Here is a 23088-nt window from a genome sequence, read left to right on the forward strand (position 1 = left end):
CCCGAGGACTATCTCAGGTCGGGTTGGGTCTAAAAAAATTAGAAGAAAACCCGAGATTCGTAAACCCGGCCCTACCCAGGATAGTTTCTCGGGTTGGGTTAGGTTTTCATTTTTTAGCATAAAATGGTGACTAATTTTAAATATTTTAGAAAAAAAACAAATCTTCACACCAAATATCTCTAAATTCATGTCATCAAGTGTATAAATTTAAGGAGGTCACTATATTTTCACATAACAGATATGATTACTTCAATGAAAACAATTGTATCAATATATTGGAAAATACATTTTTATGTTATTCAAGAGAATATGTAAGAAAGTCACACTATACTCATATGAGTCCGGTCAGATTTCGAGTTTTGGTTTGGATTTCTTTAAACCCGGCCCTACCTAAGATTGAGTCGGATTTTCCAATTTAAAACCCAACCCTACCCAAAGACCCATGATTTCTAAACCCGATAGATGTTATTTTCGGGCCCGACCCAAGTTGCAGCCCTAATTTTTAGTATACGGGGACTACATACTTTTGTAGTCCGAGGACTACAGTAACCAGCATTTAATTTCGAAACCATAGAATCCGATATGAGAAAAGGCGCGCGATTTTGCTATTAAAAAGAAACGAAACAAAACCCTAGAATGCTTCTTCATCAAACTAAACCCTAGAAATTTCTGCTCCTTGAATCTTTTATTCCTTTTGCCAATGGATAATCAGAGACCTGTCCAGTGTCCAGAAAACGAAGATCTCGCCTCATTTATCTGGAAAAAGCGGCAAGAAATGGCCGACAAGAACGGAATTTCGGACCAAGTTGATTCGACGATTTACAGAGCTTATTCTAATGTATGCAGCTCCAAAAATCCTATCAAAACCCTAAAGGAACTCTCTCAAGTCAAGTATGCTTTATTTTGAAAACATTTGTATACTATTTTCTTTTTATTTATCTACAGTTTGTTTGAATTATAATTTCTTTGTTGGAGTTTTCTATTCTTTGTTAGTGTGTAAACGTCTGTATATTCTTTTCCTATTGTTTTTGTATATTTTGATTGAAATATCATTACATTGTTGGAGATTTATATTCTTTGTTTTATGTTGTAATTTGGTTTGAATTTTGTTAGAGGTGTGGGTAAATGGACTCTGAGGCTTATGCAAGGGTTCTTCCCCAAGGATCCGGACACTACAACATCCGAAGTGCCAATGCAAAAGGGTATTTCACTTACTTTTTTCATTTCATATGTATAGTCTCGTCATGATGTTACGAACCCAAATCAGTTTGTAACGTGATTGATCTTTCTTGGAGGTAAGATCAGCCTCTTGATCCACTTCGAGGGAAGGGTTAGTCCTCCTTTGTGTGCGAGGACACAATTTACAAGATAAATTTCTTCATTCATTTGAAAAAGACTACTTACATGTTATTTATAGAAAACCCACTTTACCACTTCCTCTCTCCCAAGCCAATCTAGATAGCCCTTATCTCTAAGACTCCTATCCATACCAAACAACCAGATAGAAAATTCCTCCAAATCTAAACTAATTTATTCTACTCTAAGTGGGGACCCATCTAGGTGTTAAGGATAAGAACAACTTCCTAACTACATCAATTTCCATATGACGCTGGGATTCTGTTTGAGCCATCTCTAGAGCCAAGTGTTTTGGCCATCTACTTGGATGACCTAGCTTTTAGGAAACCTTATGAGTTGTTTGTAACAGATATCATCTATCCGAGATCTCAACTGTTGTAATCTTCATCCTTGTACTTATCACATTTACTTTATATATTTACATCCTCACATGCAAATAGCATTGAGGAATTCAGCCAATTCAGTCTTTACATGGTATCTGACTTTTAGGTTACTTCAAATCATTCGATCTAGTCATCTTCTCCATTGTTTGGCATGGCATCCTCCCCATCCAACACTTCTTCTTCTTCACCCTCCAACACTTCAACTCCTGCACGTGCCGTCCAAGATGCATCCACACTCACCCTTCCTGCCTTGCCTTCATTATCTCATGTCAATCATGCGATCTCATTAAAGCTTGATCGCACAAACTACCCCCCTTTGGCGTTCGCAGTTCATCCCAATCCTTCGAGCCCATGACCTTCTTGGTTTTATTAACGGCAAAACGCCGTGCCTGCCAACATATTTACCACGAGAAACCCCAGATGCACATCTCGTTCTCAACCCCGACTTCAAGACATGGCATTGTCTTGATCAACTCATACTGAGCTGGCTCATTTTGTCTCTGACGGAAGCCCCTCTCGCTCAGGTAGTCATCTTACATCCTCCATGGCCGTTTGGACAGCCTTAGAAAGGATGTTTGCTTCTGCGTCTCGGGCTTGGTTGATGCAACTTCGTCTCCAGTTGCAGTCATTGAAGAAGGGAAATCTTTCTGTTGCAGATTTCCTCCAGAAAGCAAAGACACTCGCCGACGCCCTTGCATCGGCCGCGGTCATCGTTTCTGATACCGACCTTGTCTTATGGTCGGTTTGGGACCCGCATATGATAACTTTGTTACCACCGTGACGAATCGTTCTGACGATATTTCACTGGATGATCTCAATGGCCTACTATATGGCCATGAAGTTCGCCTTGAACTCCAAGCACTCTCCATTGCAGGCGCTACACTTCCTAAGGCTAACGTAACTTCCAAGTTGCCATCCTCCTTTACTCCAAACCGTCGCAACAATCGGAATACCAACCCTCGCAATGGTCGAGGTGGCGGTCATGTTTGTTGTCAGAATACTCAGTACCAGTTTCAACCTCGACAAGGTTCCCCTCCTCCGCTACCACCGCCCAACAGTCATGGCCGTACGTTGCCAACTTTGTGGACGCTTCGATCATGCCGCCATCACTTGCTACAAGTATACAAATACTTCTTCTAGTGACTATGCCCATCCACCGTATTCTGCCATGTACGCAAGTCAGCCGGCATACTTTGATCTCGGGTGGTGTCTTGACTCGGGTTCTACAAATCATCTAATGCCGGACCTTGCGCATTTGCAATCCGTATCTGAGTATTAGGTTAGTGATCAGATTCGAGTGGGTAACGGCCAAGGTTTGCACATTCACCATATTGGGTCCCCCATTATTCCTTCTTCCTCTCATAATTTTCACCTACGTAATATTTTGCATGTTCCTCATATCACTCGTAATTTGCTTTCCGTACATCATTTTTGTACTGATAATGCCGTTTCAATTGAATTTACCCCTGTGGATTGCTCGGTTAAGGACCTTCGAATGGGGATCGTTCTGCTCCGCTCACCGATTAGTGGAGGACTCTACTCTCTTCCAGTTCATGTTTCGTTGTCTAATAAAGTGGCGGATCGTTGTGCGTTAGTTGGCGAACGGGTTCCTGCTTCCTGCTGGCATCCATGTTTTGGCCACCCATCCTCCCGCATGGTTCGTAGTCTCTGCACCTCTTGCCAACTCGGAAAAAGCCATCGTCTTCTCTTAAGGTCTACGGGCCATCGATCTACTTCTCCCCTCGAGTTAATTTATTCTGATGTTTGGGGCCCTGCCCCGGTTGACTCTATTAATGGCTTTCGTTATTATGTCCATTTCATTGATGATTTTAGTAAGTTTACTTGGATTTATCCAGTTATTAAAAAATCTGATGTGTATGCACCATTCATTCAATTTAAATATCATGTTGAAAACATATTTAATTGCAAAATTAAATTTCTATAGACTGGTGGTGGAGGCGAATTTCGTCGTCTCACCTCATTTTTATGTATATCCGGCATTGGACACCGTTTTTCCTGTCCACATACACACGAGGAAAATGGATCATCCGAGCGTAAACATTGTCACATAGTTGAAATAGGCCTCACACTTCTTGCTCATTCATTTGTCCCACTACACTATTGGGATGACGCTTTCCGCACAACAGTTTATCTAATTAATCGGCTACCTACATCCACTCGTAGCCATCTAGAAATTCTTTTCTCGTGCCCGCGGGACTATCGCTTCTTAAAGGTTTTTGGTTGTACTTGCTATCCCTACCTTCGTCCCTATAACCAACACAAAGTACTTTTTCGATCTGTCAAATGTGTCTTCCTCGGTTATAGTCTTAATCATCATGGTTATAGATGTGTCCACATACCATCAGGTCGTGTTTATGTTGCTCGCAATGTTGTCTTTGATGAAAGTGACTTTCCCTTTGCATCACTTGCCCCTTCCAATCCTGTTCGGCCTCCTCCCTCTCCTCCTGTGCAGATATCGGCGCCATGGCCTCTCGGATCTCCTGTGGTACTACCTCCTCAGCAGTCACTCTCTTTGAGCGTACCTTCTAATTTAGGAACGCCACTTCCTCCTGCTTCTCCTACTGATCCACCCCTATATCTTGCGGTGGGTCCTGACCCAATTCTTTCTACCGACCCACCCACTAGTGCCAACTTCCATCCTATGGTCACCAGCTCCAAAGCTGGGATACGAAAGTCCAAAGCCTTACTAGCTACTAGCTACCCTTTGACTCTGCTTGCAAAATCTAATTCTATCTAGGAACCGACCAGCTTCGCTCAAGCGTCAAAAGTTCCAGAGTGGCGCTTTGCACTGGCAGATGAATTCAATGCCCTGCTACGGAACGGCACATGGACCCTCGTTCCACCACACCCTCACCAAAACATTGTTGGATCCAAATGGGTTTACAAGGTTAAAAGACGAGCTGATGGCACTATTGACAGGTTTAAGCCCCGCCTTGTGCCCAAGGGCTTTACACAAGAGGCTGGGTTAGACTATGGTGAAACTTTCAGCCCTGTGGTCAAGCCTACTACAATACGTATTATCTTCTCTCTTGCGTTCTCCGTTGGTTGGCCGCTCCAACAATTGGATGTGCACAACGCCTTTCAACATGGCACGCACTCAGAAGAAGTTTATGTGTCCCAAACCCCAGGTTTTGTTGATCCTCGTGCACCTTTGCATGTGTGTCTCCTTCAAAAAGCTATTTATGGCCTTAAGCAAGCCCTCCGTGCATGGTACACACGACTCAATAATTTTTTATTTGGCTTAGGCTTTCATGGCTCACGGTCAGATTCGTCCCTCTTTATGTATCGTCATAACAACATCATTATTCTTCTACTGGTTTATGTTGATGACATTATCCTTACGGGTAATAGTAGTGGAGCCCTCAATCGCCTTCTTACTCGGCTTAGTCGTGAATTTTCTATCAAGAACCTTGGTAAACCACGGTACTTTCTTGGCATTGAGGTCCAGGATGTCTGTGGTGGCATTCTATTATCCCAGAGCAAATACATTGCAGACATTCTCTCTCGAACAAAGATGGATGGTGCAAAGCCTTGCATCACACCAATGGCTTCCTCACCAGTACTCTCCAAATTCTCTGGCACTCCACTGAAGGATCCTGCTGATTATCGTAGTACTGTTGGTGCTCTCCAATATTTATCACTTACTCGACCAGACATTTCGTTTGCTGTGAACAACGTGTGCCAATTCCTTCATCGTCCTACGACGAAGCATTGGTCTGCGGTCAAATGAATCCTCAGGTACTTAAAGGCCACGATCACCTCTGGCCTCTTTCTACGGCATTCCGCTTCTATGGCTATAAGTGCCTTCTTTGACGCTGATTGGGCCAGTTGCCCAGATGACTGCAAATAAACTAGTGGCTATTGTGTCTTCCTTGGTCCAAATTTAATCTCATGGAGTTCACGGAAGCAGCCTACAGTAGCTCGCTCTAGTACTGAAAGTGAGTATAAAGGACTGGCCAATGCAGCCGCTGAAGTCACATGGCTTCATTTCCTCGCACTAAGCATGTGGAAGTTGATTATCACTTTGTACATGACAAGGTCGGACGCAAAGAACTGGATGTGCATTTTATTCCAAGCATGGATCAGATTGCAGATATTCTTACGAAGCCCCTGAGCTCATCTTGATTTCACTTATTGCGTTCCAAGCTCACGGTCTGTTCACGACCGTTTCACTTGCGGGGGAGTGTTAAGGATAAGAACAACTTCCTAACTACACCAAGTTCCATATGACACTGGGATTCCATTTGAGCTATCTCTTGAGCCACGTGTTTTGGCCATCTACTTGGATGACCTAGTTTCTAGGAAACCTTATGAGTTGTTTGTAACAGATATCATCTATCCGAGATCTCAAATGTTGTAATCTTTATCCTTGTAATACTTGTCACATTTACTTTATATATTTACATCCTCACATGCAAACAGCACTGAGGACTTTCAGCCAATTCAGTCTTTACCCTAGGTACGTAACACATGACAAAGGAAAATGCTGTAATTATGTCAATTTCATCTTCTTTCCTTTTCTTTATTTTCCTGAATCTGTATATTTTTTAATTTATCAGGGAAGGGGAAGAAAGGATCCAAACGCTATGTTCCTCAAAAGAATTCTGTGTCATATGCACTATTGATTACTCTTTATAGGTATTCACTACATTTGTTTTTTTTTTGTTTTCCTTTTTTTTTTCACTCTTGTTGAAAATTCCTTCAGTTAAATACATTTGTTTCATCTTCTTTTGTTATATGTCATCTTTCTGTGCTAGATGAGTTGTAAATTGTGAGTTTTCAGGGGGACTTCAAATGAGGCAAGTTTTATGCGAAAACAGGAGCTTATTGATGCAGCTGAAGCAAGTGGGCTTGCACGGGTGCCAATTGCGTAAGTTATTTCATATTATCTGAGCAGTGCCACCTAGAAGAGGAGGGGTGAGATATGGTGTCTAAGCTAACATCTAATCTTAACAGGCCAGAAAAGGGGAAAGGAATACCTGGGCAGTTCATGAGTTCTGGTAGGGAGTGGTACAGTGGATGGAGCTGCATGAAGACATTGGTAGCAAAAGGTTTAATTTTGAAATCAAGCTGCCCGGCAAAGTACGACAATGTTTATAGACACATTTTATTATGTTGTTGGATACTGGCTTGTCCCTTTTGTTGTGGCTAACTTTATCACGTAGTTGCGTATGCTTTTTTTTTAATCAGTAGTTGCGTATGTACTGCTTAAATTGAAATGTTCATAACTTCATATTGGTTTACTTGATGGTTTATGCCCCACTTTTATAACATCATGAGACCTTGTAGAACTTATTCCGATATTCATACTTTTTCACCTCATCTCAGTGTCACTATGCAATTTTCCTACCTTGGAGCGCTATATAAAAGAATATAAATATCACATGACTTATTGACTTATTCTGAGTTCTTGAATTTTCTTAAAAAGCAATACTTTATTAAATGGAATTTTCTTCATCCGAGTATAACATCTTTATGTTCATTGTGCTGTGGTGCGAAGTTTGTGCACTTTGTGGTTTATTGTGGTATATGTTTTGGTAAATATTTAAGCCATGATTTTCTCCTATTGGTCATTGGTAATGTTCTCTAGAGGTTGCATTGACATTGGTATATGCCTCGTAGTTGAGAATGTAAGGTTTTACATCCAATTAAAGGGCATGGCTTTATGTTTGGCCCTTTGAGAATGTAAAGTTTTACATCCAATTAAAGGGCATGGCTTTATGTTTGGCCCTTGCTAGGCATGATTCCCATACGGTGGTTTCTTGTTCTTCCGTGCAACGAGAGAATCAACAGGAATGAATGACAATAACTAGTGGTAGCGAAATAATCTAACAGACCTAACTTTATTAGAATAAGATTTAATGCTTATATCCAATGGAAGAGTAGAGGACTTGAAGAGGGCATGGTTGACAGTGGCCTAGATGTTGCCATTGATTTCATGACTGGCTAGCACATTGTAGATCAACCGTGAATTGAATGATTGATCACGCTATGTTGATTACTTCACATACAACTCCTGGTGGATGTTTTCCATTTTTTTTTTCATGTGATTAACATGCCATGCCAAGATCATGCATATACAAGATCATCATTAGTAGTATGAGAAACTTGTTGTACAGACATGGGTTATCATGGGAGTGTGTTGCTATTGTCAAACTAGCATGTTATGATTTTCTATAGTGGTAAATTTCTTCAAGCATTGCCTTTATGGAGATGAGATTCATGCAAGCATTTCACGGGGCATTTTGTGGAGTAGAGGCCATAGGCCATATTAACACCACGTTTTCAATAAAGTAATAACAAAAAGCATGGGGGCTTCTATAGGAGTCTGCATATCAGTATTGTAGTGTTTCTCAGCATATCAGTAATATGCTTTGGATGAAAAATGAATATATTTTAACATATATACATGCATTCACTTCTTTTTTGGATTCCATTAAACTAGTGGTATTCTGAAGTTAGCTGTTACTTCTATATTGTAAATGACAAGTTTATGGAAATGAAAAAAGAATGGCTGAGGTAGCCAAAAACAAGGAGAAACACAGGGAGAAAGTGACTAAACAAAGGGCAAGAAATATTTAATTCACGAAAGGTGCCTTGAAATTCCTATCTAATCCATCCACTATTTTACTTGCTTCACTCGTAATTATTTAATACCATATCCCATCCACTTGTAATGCCTTCGAATATATTTATATAATCCCGAACAAGGTTTTGATATATGTACATAGTGATTTTATTACTTTGTTTTGGCAGGTATATGCTAACTCAAGAAGGGCAAGAAGTTGCTCGTGAATCCCTCTTGAGGTCTGGTTTAGTTGATTCTGTAGATCATTTGACAACACAGGATACATCCCCAAGTTGTGTAGTGCCTCGAAATGCATCAAAACCAATTGCTACTCCTACTGACATAGTCGAGAGGGTAACATCTTTCTCACAGTCATTTAGTATGTATTGATGTAATGCTTTTTGATGTAGCATGTTCTCTTTTTTACTGTGTCTATGAATGTATATGAACAATTGCACACGCACATATATAATGGGAACTAATATTTCGACCACTTGCACCTGCTTCTTTTGTCATTTTTTCTAAAATGACAAATAAAGTAGGGCCCACCTGTTCAAAGATCTAAAACATTCAATTGGTGGGCCCCACCAAAGAGTTGTGTTGAGAGAGAGAAAGTTGTAAGGGGTGTGTACGGTTTGTGAGATGAGAGAGAATGAGGGAGAGTGAAAAAGTAGTGAGGATGTATACGGTTTGTGGGAGAGAGAGAGAGAGAAAGTGAGAGGGAGAGATGTATCGTCTGTACCGGTTGTAGCTTCACATCCCGGTAAAAAGAGGTGAATTTCTCTTGGGAGGGGGTGAATTTATCACCGCATTAAGTTTATTTATAAACTTTTGATGACCAATCCTAGTCTAACCCAAACTTCCTAATTCTTCTGAAACTAAAACGCAAAAGCAAAACACTCCTACTAAGACTAGGACTTTTAATGGACAATAGGAAATTTAAAAATTTTCAACAAAAGAAATAAAAAAGAAACTCTAATAAATCAAATACTCTTAAGCACTATGATCAACGTGGGTCGTTGATCTGTACGACGTTTGAATCACTTGGTCTTTTGATGATCGACCTTCAGATGGAACTCCTACGATAATCTTGTGATTGATTGATGATAGAGATCGCTTGATTGTTGATCTGAGGGCCCCGGGCAACCCGATCAAGGTTCTGACGATCTTGATCGTTGATGTTTGGGATCTAGTGAGATGCACCTGCATCACATTGCTTCCGTTGTATATTGTCTCATTGCGGAAGCTTTTGACATAGAGCAATGCCTGATCTGGAGTGATGCCGTACATCGCCCTTGCCTCTTTTGTTTTTTTATCCTGGTTTGTCAATGTAAGTAAGTTTTCTGAGATCAATGAGGTCCAACCACATTTACCTTCAACAAAAGGGGTTGTGAGGGGATATCTTGGGACTGGATCAAGGAAGCAGGAATCGTATGGCAAAAGTGGGAATCACGATTCCCCAATACGCAATTTCGAATCGTGAATAGTGACGCTTCCCCAAAAAGTGGGAATCATGTTTCTGAGTCGGGGAAACACGCTTCCCCAAAATGGGAACACGCTTCCCCGTCGCTTCCCATCATTTTAATTTTATGGGAATCACAAATATGGGAAACACGCTTCTCCATCGCCCCCCTTCGCGCTTCCCCGCTGCTTCCCCAACTCTTCCCGCTTCCCACCATCCCAGGAGCCTCCTTTTCCCGCTTCCAGCTTCCAACTTCCCGCTTTCGCTTCCCGCTCTAGCAATCTTGGACTGGAAATCTTGGACTGGATTCAAGTGCAGGGAGTCTTAGAAATTGTTCTTGGGGTATTAGTCACATCCCTTCCATTGATGCTACCTCTACTTTGGTTCGCATGAACTGCAAATTTGCTTACCATGCAACAAAAGAATTGTCTTGTAAAGATTGTTTTAGTTTGTGCGATGATTGCAGTGCTTGGTGTCCTAGATTTGTTTCACTATAAAAACAAAGCAATCTCTCTTTGAGGGTGGATAGGGTGGAAGAAGGCAAACTGAATGCAATGACATTAAGAGAAACAAAATTGTTTGCATCAGTTGAGAAGACTACCCTTATATCAAAAGAGTGTTTCTTGGTTTCTTTTACTTGTGTTTGAACTGTTCTAGATAAGGCATTTGTTCAATGTCATTTTTTTCTTGATTATAGACCTTTTGACTTTCTCTATTTTTTTGCTCTATATATCCAGTTTCAGGGCAAACTTTCCCAAGAAACAACATTAGGCAGAAAGGAGAACAAAATCGCTGAAATTGGAACACATAAATCATAAAAGCCCTTGCATGCATTCAGAACACTAGGTTTTCTCCTTCAAATTTCCCTAAGAAACAACAACGGGTGTAAAAGAGAACAAAGGGGCTGAAATTGGAACACATAAATCATAAGAACCCTTGCATTCATTCAAAACACTAAGGGGCCGTTTGGATATGCGGATTTTAGAATCCGGGATTTCTTCAAAATTGTAGCTAAGAGACAATAGAAGAAGCGGACCAGCCGTCGTTTTTGACTTCTCGTCCTTCTTTCCGACAGCAAGAGAGTAGCAGATCCTCCCATATTTTCAGGTTTTAGAAATCTTAGGATGCAGGAGAGATTTTTAAAACCTGATTTTCTCACTTAAAATTCAAGAAACGCTGCTAGGACAGCATACCAGCAGCTTGATCATGACACTCTTTTACACTGTTTTCAAACTAAAACCTGGATTCTAAAATCCGCGTATCCAAACGGCCCGTAATTTTTCTCCTTCAAATATCTCTTAGAAACAAACAACAGATGTAAAAGAGAACAAACTCAACTCAACTCAACAAAGCCTTTGTCCCAAACTAGTTGGGGTCGGCTAAATGAATCCTTTAGAAAAATTTCATGAAGAAGGTGAAATTAATCTACCCGGCTCTAGTTGGGTTCTTCTACGTGGATCATTTTCTTCCATTCTATCCTATCCAAGGTCATATTCTTTGTTATGTTCCTAGCAAGGTTTTAAATTTCAACCGAAATTTCGGGTTTCGGTCAGACCGAAACTGAAATTGGGTAAAGTCGAAACGTTACGAAATTTCGATCGGAATTTCGTTTCCCCCGAAATTTAAGGAATATCTCCAAAAAAATCAGCCTTTTATTTATTATTTAATATTATCCCGAAATTTCAGCTGAAATTACTGAAATTTCGGGAATTTTGTCGAAATTTGTTACCGGATAAAATTTTACTTATTTAATTTCGATCAATTTCGCCGAAATTTCGGAAATTTCGGTTTCGGTGAGGACCTAAACGCATTCCGAAACCGAAATTTAAAACCTTGGTTCCTAGCTATCTAGTCTTTCCTCAATGTTTCTATCCAAGTTGTTTTCGGTCTGCCCCTACCTCTTTTTACTCCATCATTTTGGCACGAGTCGCCTCTTCTCACCGGAGCATCAAAAGGCCTACGTTGGATATGTCCAAACCATCTTAAGCGGTGCTCTCTCATCTTCTCCTCAATTGATGCCCCCCCTCCCCCCCCCCCCACACCACCACCACCTTTTTATGAATGTTTTCACTTTTAATTCTATCTAACCTTGTGTGGCCGCACATCCATCTAAGCATTCGCATCTCCGCTACACTCATCTTATGCACATGTTGCTTCTTGGTGTCCCAACATTCTGAGCCGTACAACATGACTGGCCTCACAACTGTCTTCTAAAACTTTCCCTTCAATTTTGTAGGGATTTTACGGTCGCACAGAACTCCTGAGGCAAGCTTCTACTTCAACCAACTTGCTCTTATTCTATGGTTAACATCCTCTTCAATCCCTCCTTCCTTATGTAGAATTGAGCTAAGATAGCGAAAGATATCCCTCTTAGGTACCTCCTGTCCAGTCATATTTACTACATCCTCGTCCCGCCTCCTTACATTACTAAAGTTGCACTCCATATACTCTGTCTTAGTCCTACTCACTCTAAAACCTTTGGATTCCAAAGTAGTTCTCCATAACTCTAACTTAGCATTCTCTCCTGCTTTGGTTTCGTCGATTAAAAGAGAACGAAGGGGCTGAAATTGGAACACATAATTCTTAAGAACCCTTGCAGGCATTCAAAACCCAAATATTTCTCTTTCAAATTGCCCCACGAAACAATAGTAGGTGGAAAAGAGAACAAAGGGGCGGAAATTGGAACACATAAATCATAAAAACCCTGCGTGCATTCAAAATACTAAGATATCTCCTTCGTATTTTCTTAAGAAACATATTTTCAAAATAAAATAAAATAATAATATCCTTAAGAAACAACACTGGGCAGAAAAGAGAACTAAGGGGCCAAAATTGGAACACATAAATCATAAGAGCCCTTGCATGCATTCAAAACCCTAAGATTTCTCTTTCAAATTTGCCAAAGAAAAAACAATAGGTAGAAAAGAGAACAAGGGTTGGAACACATAAATCATAAGAACCCTTGCATGAATTCAAAACCCTAAGATTTCTCCTTCAAATATCCCCAAGAAACAACAATAGGTGGAAAAGAAAACTAAGGGGCTGAAATTGGAAGGGTCAGCCTTGTCTCCAATGCTTGGGTGGATGAAGAAGAAGGGAACAGCCCTCTCTCTCGAATGCATAACCAAGAGAGAACCATTCCTAAGAGTCGCAACGGGGACACCCCACTACCATAGCCCATATCTTACCCGACTTCAAAGAGGGGACATTAACGCAGCACGTACTGTAGGTTAGAAGCACCATATACATATACTAGTAATAATAATGACGATACTGATACCAGAATTCTTTTTGATAAAAAGGCTGTCTCATCATGATTCAATGATCTTATGCCATTGATCAACGCCTTGATAAGAAAGACTCCGCTTATTTTTTTGTTTTTTCACAAATCCTAAAATGACTCTTTTTTTAATCAGGTGTTAATCATGGCTTAGGATCATCTGATCGTGCTAAGACTGGAGGCAATGGGTCGAACTATTGGTGACTCAGATAGTCAAAGCCGATCACCACAACATCCATGTAATTCTCCCTCTTTATATCACCATATTCTCTATGTATGTTCTTTCTTATATAATTTTTATTGCTCAATGGTTTCAACTTACCAACAAAAAAGACACCATCATATTATTTTTTTAGTGAATTAGATAGATAGATAACTCCTCGAAGCAGATACACAAATTTCTTCAATGAAGTGTTTTTTCATGAGATTTTGGTGAGTGCGCAAGGTTTGTATAGGCAATATGTGTGAACATTCAAAATAGTCAAACACTAATAGACATGACACAAATGCCTTTTTAGCGTAGTATACAGAGAAATGGAATTATTATAATGGAAACATTTGCAGGTTGAAGTTTATTTGGTCTTTTTGGTCACTGTAGGATTGCGTTTAGCAACTTGTTTGGGTTTTTCCCTCTGACTTGTCTTTTACTTTCTCTAGTTTACAGGTATGGGGCATTTCGAGGAACAAATTCATCTTCCTTTTGTGAAAGTTTTCGAAGGTTCCCAGAATAAGGAGTCTTGTTCCGTTTCGTTTGACATTTCTGCTCATCTCCAAAAAGATCCAGCTGATTCATCGCAGTCAAATACCATGCAATTTCATGGACATCGTTCTGGGATATCGAACTCCTTCACCCCCATTGATATCGGTACCTTTTCTTGACACTTGTAATGAAAGCAGCTAACATGATCCATACAAGATGTTACTAGCAATAGAATATTTTAAATCTGCCGACTTTTTTTCTGAAACCTCACAAATAATGTGTGGCATATTTGATTACAGAAGAGGATGATATGGCAGAGCTTACTTCTGGTGGTTCACAACGTGGTCTATATCTTCCATGTTCTGCTGAATCAACGTTGGGCTCTTGTAGATTGAGGGCTTGCACATCATCTGTATGTTTGCATTGGATAGATAGGACAAATCTATGGTTCTTTTTAGCATTATAAGGGATAAGAATTGACTAATACTGATAGCAACATGTTGTACATGTTCATTATTGTTATGCTCATTTTCTGTCCTACTTTTTAGGATTTTCCCGTGCGCAAGTCACTGGGTGCCGATCGTCCGGAAGGCGTCATCAATTGTTTAGCGATGCCACCTCGTGGGCCTGGGGAGAAATTTGAAGATGCCTATGATGTCATCTTGATATTGGATGACCGGGAGCAATTTGCGAAGAATAGTCGCGGGTATCTTCTTATCGGCTTTGCTATTAGCTTGCGTTAAAATTTCAATTAATGGTGATCTACGTGGGTTTGTTTGCAATTCAGATTACATTTTTCTAATTAATTCTTCCCTTTTATTGCTATTTATGCCCGCCTTCTTATTGGGCTTTTCCATGAGCTTGCATTGGAATTTCAATTAATGGTGATCGCAGTGTGTTTGTGTGCAACTCAGTTCCCATTCTTTTTATTTATTCCCCACCCTTTTATTGTTATTTATTGCCATGTGTTTTTCATTGTCTGGTAATGAAAATATATATTGATTCATGGATGCTTAATGCAACTCTGGGTTTTTTTTCTTTTTCTTTTTTGTGAAGTCCAATTGTCAAAGTTGTTGGCTAATTTTGGGTGTCTGTTATTTTTCTGCACGTTTGTTCTAGCATTTCCCAAAGGTTTATCGTAAAATTCATCATTTGCATATGTTTCCTTACGTTTCTGTGATTTTACAAGATTTCCACCGAAGCCCAAATGTTTCCGTTTCCGTGCCAACCGAAACTAAAAACCAAAGCCGAAATTTAAAACCTTGGTGTAGGGATCAATATGTAAGTAATGTGAATTTTCACTTGATACATTTTGTTAACAAATTTGGAATCCTCTAATCGAAAATGTTTGAACTCCTTTTCAGCGATCCACTTGTGAACGCACGTGACATCCATGGCTTGGATAGAGGGGTTTGCTTGTGGGTTGTCCAATCACCTCTTTTAAAAGGCATTGTGTGCCCCATTGAATTTGAGGACGTATACAAAACCCAGCATGTGTTTATGGCTTCACATTAAGGTGGAGCAGAACTAAACAAATCAAATAGATAAGAAACAATGGAAAAATAGGCTTCCAGCATGTATGCATTTTGAGTCGTTTAGTCGAAGGGAATTTCGAGAAATTGCAAGCAGAGAGAAATACTTGGGTAGACTTTCTACTACTGGGTTTCTGATAAAATAAGGTCATAAATTGAATTTTTACTGATTGGTGCTTAAGGTGCATATTTTGGAAAAAAAGCAGGGAAACCAAGTTTTTCTTTTTCTTTGCTTATGGTTCTTTGTAAAACCATGATCTTACTCTAGGTGGCAGAATTCTTAGGACATTTTCATGACACAACCTTTGATTATTTTGGGGTAACATTCTTTGAGAATTAGAAAAATGGTTTTTTCAAATGTTTATTCCCTGCTTTATGCTATGACATATTTGTTATGCCGTGTTAGAGGAGTTCCACTAGTGTACTGGTTTGTGATTCCCTCTTCCTACGTGCTGTAATTTAATAATGATTTTAATTGGAAGAATGACCCACTTTTGTTTCCTTATATGCAAATTTATTTTATCAAGTTACTGTTCATGTGTATGGGATCATAAGAGAATTGGATATTTTCTATAAGAGTTACAGTGTTTAGGGTATTGTTATAATGTATAGGGGCAAATGGTTGTAAAATTATTCTCATTACATTGTAGTAGTCATATTTCCTTGAATTATCTGTATATTTAACTTTTTCCATCAGTGTAGTTAGTTGCATTTATGCATGGTCCCCTCCAAATTCATGGTTTTCAACATCGATTTTGGTATGTATGTCAGTCACGACAAAAACCGAAACATGTCGTTATTGGTCATAACCATGCATCGGACAACTAGAAACTCCTTGTGATGATTGTGATGATTGTGATGATAGAGTCAGAGGAAGAACCGGCCTTGAAACTGTGAGGCCATGCTTCAGCATGGTGAGATCAGCTGACTGTTTTCAGACAATGAAGGTTAAATTCAAAAATTTAGGATGGGAAGAAGAAGCTGCGGAAAAATTTCCTTACTTTTAATTACTCACAAGCTAATGTATCAATGAATGCAAAACCCGAAGCAAGGCAGCAGGTCTGATAGTGATTATACATAGGAATTCGATCAGCTGATTTCCTGGAATGACTTTTCGTCGGCAAAGAGAAGCAAGACATAGACACTATATTGGAGGCCTTGGGCAGTCCCTACAAAATGTGTTGAATTTACACACCGCAACGAGTACACGCAAAGGATTACAGTGGGAATTGGTGGCAGAAAAATAGCAAAGTAGGATTGGAAATAGAGCTGGATATACTTAGGAGATGAGATTCAGGCCGATGAATAGAAGTGGACAAAATCAGGGGGCAATAGCTAATACTTGTGTGGCTTTAGCTAGGCAGCAAAGGGTCAGCAATAGAACACCTGCAAACGGAAAAAACAGATCTGCCTATTGCCAAAATCAAAATGGAAGAGAATGGAGTCAATTTTTGAAAGAGATTGCTGAAGAGGTTGAATCCAACCTGGGCGCTGAACCTGAATATGATGATTATGGTGAGGCTGTATTACATGATCATGAGGGGATATCTCTTGTAATGTGAGAAAGTCCTATAGCCCCCAAGTACGATGGTAAGAAATATTGGTCGCGTCAAATTATTTTTCATACAACTTGCACGATGGTGGATCCCCAACTAGTTTGGAACAAAGGCTTTGTTGAGTTGACTTGGGTTTTGCACGATGGGTGGATGCGTGTCCAAGCTCACCATTGACTGTTGTAGCTTTCAGAACATGATTTCTCAAGAGGTTGTGACCAAGCTGAACTTGACACTAGAAAAGCATCCACAGCCATCCAAGTTCTTGTCATTGCAAAAGAGAAATTAGGTGTCTGTTACTAAACGTATCTTAGTAAAAACTTTCTATATGTAATAGGTATTTTGATCGGATATGGTGTGATGTGGTGACTATAGATGTGTGTCATGTTTTATTGGATAGGCCATAGCAGCATGATTGTAGGGTGATGTGTGATGGTTGCAAGAACACCTATGCCTTCAAGAACGACAATAACAAAATAATTTTGGCACAATCAAAACAAGAGATTACACCTAAACCTAAGCAAGCTTCTCTTTACGGCTAAGATTATAGAGGCGACAAAGGAAACTAGAGGCGTATATGCTTTGGTGGGTAAGGAGTTAACGGTATAGGAAAATATGTCAGAAGAGGTGCAACCAATCCTTGAGGAATTCAAGGATACATACCTATGAAGTTGCCTTTAGGGCTACTTCCTTTGAAAGATATGCAACATCATATCTGTTGGAGATTAGTTATTTTATGCATATTTGTCATATTTTCACTTGTTTTTATTTCTATGTATATTTGTCATATTTTCCCTTGTCAAGGTTATCTTTGTAATTTCTTTCTCATTTAGGTTTAGTTGAGTTAAGAAAAGGGAGGTTCTCCAGGGTAATGCTCACCTTTTCTCTCTATCTCCATCTTACGATCTCTCTCTCTCTCCTCTCTTTTTTCTTGTATTTTCTTCTTCTAGCTGTTGGGACCTGGGTAGAACTCACCCCTAAAAGGTAGCCATTAAAGGGAGGGTGCCCAAGTCCTTTTAAGCCCATCCACATCTCGTCACTTTTCTGATGTGGGAACTTGCTTTTGCGTGGAATCCCCAACACTATTGATTCACAGAGTATCAGAGCATTGACGCACGTTGTAGATCCAGATTCATGCCCAGATCTGATCCATGATTGGCTGATCAATAGGGATTGAAGAAGGAAATCCCAAGCATTGTTGCAAGGGGAGTTCCGTCTTCTCCCACTCTATATGACCAAGGTTTTGGTTTCAGCCTCCATGGAGACGCAAATGTTTTTGGTTTCGGTAGAAATCCTGTAAAATCACGTAAGCATATCGAAACTCATGCAAACGATAAAATTTGAAGATGAAAATTCAGGAAATGCTAGAGTAAACGCAAATACGCACACTTAGGAACGATCACATAAGCAAGACAACCATCCATTATTGTTTATAAACATTGAACACCTAGTGACATGCATTGTCACACTTGTCTATATACCAAATTTCACATGTAATTAATATAAATATTTATACATGTTAAAGTATAAAAGATAAATAACGCCTTTCTCCAACAGCTTAAGCTTTTGGAGAAGTTGACAAGTTAACATGGTATCAGAGCCAAAGGTCTCGAGTTCAAACCTCCCAGATAGCAAAAATCCACATGTGATGGTCGGCCCAAAGTGGGACCACATGTGTCACTTGTTTGCCAAATGGGCCACACGTGTGGGGGAGTGTTAAAGTATAAAAGATAAACAATGCCTTTCTCCAGCAGCTTAAGCTTTTGGAGAAGTTGGCAAGTTAACAATACATAATACACTCGCCACATTTCGCATGGAATTAATATAAATATAATGTGCTGATGTATTTGACCCTTTTTATTAGTTGGGACACCCTCTTTGTCTTGTTGACACCGGCTAAGGTAGGTAGCCAATAGCCTTTCTAGAAATTGTGAAAACCCCCACATTATTAACACAACTACTATCCATTTCTCTGTCAGTCGCCCAAATCTAACCTTTCCCTTATCTATCTCTTCCTCGGCTCTCACACCCAAACATGGCTCACCCAAATCCAACACTTGCAAGGTCTCTCTCCACCTCTCTCTAAGATGAGATTAGTACGGAGTGAAACGAATGAAATGCTAGCGGCTCTATCAATCGGAGGCAGCCATAGCATCCTCTATCATAAGCTGTGCGGCTCATCAAACCCCATCTGGAATCTTCTGCTCTCTAAATGGCATAGAGATTTTCTGTGTTGAGTTGCCTTTTTAGGATCTAGGGATTTATGGGATTTGATCAAGTGCATCTGTGTGGGTTTTGAAATTTTCTTTCTTTTAGAAATCCCGACTTCAAAATGACTAAAATTCGATGTCCATGAGGTGTTTTTATTGTTCTTTATTCTCTCACCATCTATCGTCAGACGACTCGGAGCCATAGCCATCACCATCTGTTGCAGGGAAGAAAATCAGCAACATCAAACCCACCAATCCAATTCCCATTTCATGTCATTGCTGCTGATGCATCCAAACATGAGATTTGGAATTAAGATTCTGTTTACATGGTTAATTGGAATAGGAATGGCATCTCATGTCGATTCCAATTCTTGATCCTGGCAATCCAAACACACCCTTTTGGGTAGAACATTTGTATATCTTGCTGTATTTTTAGGCTTTGAATTATCTTCTCTACTTGCAATTGTGTCAGAAGATCTTTGTCTCTTATGTGGTCTTAAATCTATGTTTAAAACTCGAACATGGACAAGAAATGACCATAAGGTAAATTTGATAAGAACTGGTCCTAACGTAAAGCTGAGTTGACTCAGACGAGTCAATGATTGCATGAGAACTTTCCATTGACTCTGACGAGTCAAAGAAGTTTTTTATTGGCAAGGTAGGGCTAAAATCTAGTTGTCTATGTGAGTAAATCGTTGACTTGATGTTTTTAAAAGTTGGTTTTAATTGCAAATGGGTAACATGTTCATGAAAGCCATCGGTAGATCACATTTTCTGACAAGAGATTGGGATGATGATTCAAGCACCAGCTATTGGTAGACACATCTGCACCTTCCTCGTGAAACTTTGGTCTTCTTTGTGCTTTTGTCTTTGACTCTTTGTTATCTTGGCTCTTTTCATTTTTACCCTTTGTAAGTAAGTTATTTAGGTGTAATTGGTGTAATTTTATTAATTTCCTAGGTAAATAATAGGTTTTGACGGGTTGATGGCGTAATTTTATTAATTTCCTTATAAATTATAGGTTTGACGGGTTGATTTTATCTCATGCCTTTCTCTGTTTGGTTCATCTTCCTGCTCTTATAAATGCATATTCTCACATGGGAACTTCCTCTCTTACAGGCTTGTCTTCTCTAGCTTCTTTAAGTCTTCTGCTTTTATATAACAAAGATAGTCTTGACATCCTAATCTTAACGACCTATGCAAGTGAACATGTGACTTTGATGAACTTTGCCTTGTGTTTTGCAGGTCACGCTCTAGAAAAGTTATTGATAGTATATGCACCCAGTTCAAAATTGAAGTAGAGGTCAGTTTTTTGAGAAGTTTGTCAATAATTCTCCCCAAGAATCATTTATTGTCCCTATGAGGTTGAGTTTTGGTCTTGCTTTCTTGGTTAGTTCACTAGTTATCATCTGGAACCACTATTTAGCAAATGCCCTCAAATTAGAAATCATATAAAGGTTTGGCAAGTCAATTCAACTGAATGGATGTACAAGTTATCCTTCGAAAAAAAAACTCAATACATTATTCAAGAACAAGAAAAAAATAAAGGGAAGTGATATATCCGCCCCTTTTGATTACTTGAGACACCCAGCAGCAGTGTATCAATGACTGCAGAGGGGCTGGTGTACTTCATGTCAGAAGGATTCAATGGGCCTGATTGCCACGTACACTGCTGCTGGGTGTCCCAAGTAATCAGAAGGGGCGGATATATCACTTCCCAAAATAAATTACATAGATATAGGGTTTCTGTGAGCAAGAAGGTTTAAATTCGTATGTCCTTGTGAAAGAGGACTCACCTTTACATTTTGATTTGTTAGATAATGTATTATATGGGTTACGACTTGGGTAGAAATAGTGAGGAAAGACTTGAAGGCTAGGAACATAACAGAGAACGTGACCTTGGATAGGATAAAATGGAAGAAAATGACCCATGTAGACGAACCCAACTAGTGTCAGGATTAGACCTAGTCAATTTGAGCCGGGTATATCCTTTCGCCTTCTTCAAGAAAATTTTCTGAAGGATTCATTAGCCGACCTCAACTAGTTTGGGACAAAGGCTTAGTTGAATTGAGTTGAGTTGTATTGTGAACCATTCATGAACATCACAATAAATATGATTACTACATTTAGAGCGTCCACGCAAATATTGAGTTGTGAAGCAGTTACAAAATTGGAGTCAGACCATGAAATATGGATATACGAATCAGTGAGGACTACTCCCCCTCCGAACTTCTCGCCCTCTGTTCTGCTGGTTGATTTTTGGGCTCCCCTAATGTTGGATACTTGATGGTAAATTTTGATTGAAGCAGCAAGCTCTCTAATGGAAACATTGCCGTGATCCCCTCAGTAGAGGGTGTGGGGTGGGTTTCTCCGAATCTAATTCTTAGGTTACCAATTCATTTGCAGGCCCTTGTGGGAAGCTTAGCTCCATGCGACAATTTTCTCATTCATAGCGGGTCCATATTATTGGGTGACCTAAACCATTCAAAAGTTGGGCCCCAAAGTAGATACGATGTTCCCCAAATCTTCTCCATTTAAACCTCCACAGATAAAAGGGCTAGAATCATCGTAGGAGATGATTTTGGGGGCACAGACTATCTACGCCGGGGCCCAACTTTTGAATGGTTTAGATCACTCAATAATGTGCCCCCCACTAGCTTTTCTCTACACACATGTATGTGAATTCACCATATAAAAACTCAAATTTATATATGTGTGTGTAAGCAATATACATTGAGATAAAATTACAAAAATACCCCTACATGAGTTTATTCTAACACAGAATCCCCTTATACCAAATGAGATACCGCCATCCTATCCTTGCCTCTACCAGTCCAACAACCAAATTGGCGAGCATCCTTGTATGCTCAAAAGGAGTAATTGTACGTCCTAGCAATGGATTTAAGTGTCAATTTTGGTATGTGTTTCGGTCATCATGGGAACAAAAACATTTCAGTTTTGGTTGGAAATTTTGGTGGAAATACTATAAAATTGTGGAAACATATAGAAACCTATGTAAATAATGGAAATTTAAGATGAAACTTCAGAAAATGCTAGAATAAGTGCAGGTACACTCTTAGAATAATATGGCGCATTATCAAAATATGATAGTGCTAAATAAATATACAGTTTACTCTATAAAAAGGGACTGATTGATATTTCTTTTCATTTCACCACATTTTGATAATGACACCACTTCATTTTACAGCCTTTGATGGTCAGTTGAAAAAAGAGTAAAATGCAGAGAGTTGTTATTATCAAAATAGGGTAGTGCTGATATTAGGCCCTTCTATAAAGCCTTTTTTTAATGGTACTTTAAAAAAAAAAAGCCTGAGAGATAGGAATTACGGTTTAGGTTTTCTTTCCTCTCCCATTTACCAACCAAGCGAGGATGAATTTATGATCAAAGAAGAAGAAAAGGTTACCTTGCTAGTTTTTTGCAACGGTTATAGAAGCTTGATGGCGAGCTTTGGAATGTGGAGCGAAATGATGACGCTCGCAATAGTAGGAGATCCTATGAATAGCAAATATGCAAAGAAAAACGATTAATGCAAGGCAATGACCTATAGGCATAATTTGTGTTTCTACTGTTTCGGTGGAAATATGTATGTTTCGACAGACATACAGTGCTCAAATGGATCCATTTAGAGTTTCGTGTTGGTGCACATGGAAACTTGAATCCGTGGTCATGTCTTCTATGAATATCTTCAACACCCCCCCAACCCCAACCCCCTCTTGGATTTATGGATACTGGCAGTTATTCAATTGTTTTTTCCTAAAACTTCACTTAGGTTTTCAAGTAGTTCGTTAGATAATTTCTTTACTCTTATGATATTGATAGACATGACATAATTTTGTTTGTCATGTCGATATGTTATTAGTTTTGCCTATTATCTTATTTTCTGTAACGACTCGGATTTTTGGATAACTCTAAACCTGGACCGTTAACAAAAGACGATATTTTTTTTCTTTTAACAAATTTGAAAACTCAATTAAAAGTTTACTAAAGAGTCTAACCAGAGG

The 23088-nt window shown here is 39.4% G+C and overlaps 1 protein-coding gene across 3 annotated transcripts in view; it reads left to right on the forward strand.

The window, feature by feature from the left end:
* Nucleotides 1-590: 590 nt before the first annotated feature.
* LOC143853386 (crossover junction endonuclease MUS81-like) overlaps nt 591-23088 on the forward strand; it is a 56144-nt gene continuing 33646 nt past the window's right edge. For 2 of the 3 annotated variants that reach the window (XM_077363138.1, XM_077363139.1), the window contains exons 1-10: nt 591-891; nt 1114-1202; nt 6320-6398; nt 6544-6630; nt 6717-6842; nt 8517-8682; nt 13728-13935; nt 14070-14182; nt 14319-14476; nt 20311-20368. In XM_077363138.1, coding sequence (XP_077219253.1) covers nt 701-891; nt 1114-1202; nt 6320-6398; nt 6544-6630; nt 6717-6842; nt 8517-8682; nt 13728-13935; nt 14070-14182; nt 14319-14476; nt 20311-20368 — 1275 coding nt within the window. In that variant the 5' untranslated portion in view covers nt 591-700. Of the gene's footprint in view, nt 892-1113; nt 1203-6182; nt 6220-6319; nt 6399-6543; nt 6631-6716; nt 6843-8516; nt 8683-13727; nt 13936-14069; nt 14183-14318; nt 14477-20310; nt 20369-23088 lie in introns of those variants that run through there. The other variant, XM_077363140.1, reaches the window with a different exon arrangement.

This window comes from Tasmannia lanceolata, unplaced genomic scaffold (assembly GCF_043159265.1).
Source record: "Tasmannia lanceolata isolate RefF3 unplaced genomic scaffold, GAP_Taslan_0.1 ptg000019l, whole genome shotgun sequence".
Lineage (NCBI taxonomy): Eukaryota > Viridiplantae > Streptophyta > Magnoliopsida > Canellales > Winteraceae > Tasmannia > Tasmannia lanceolata.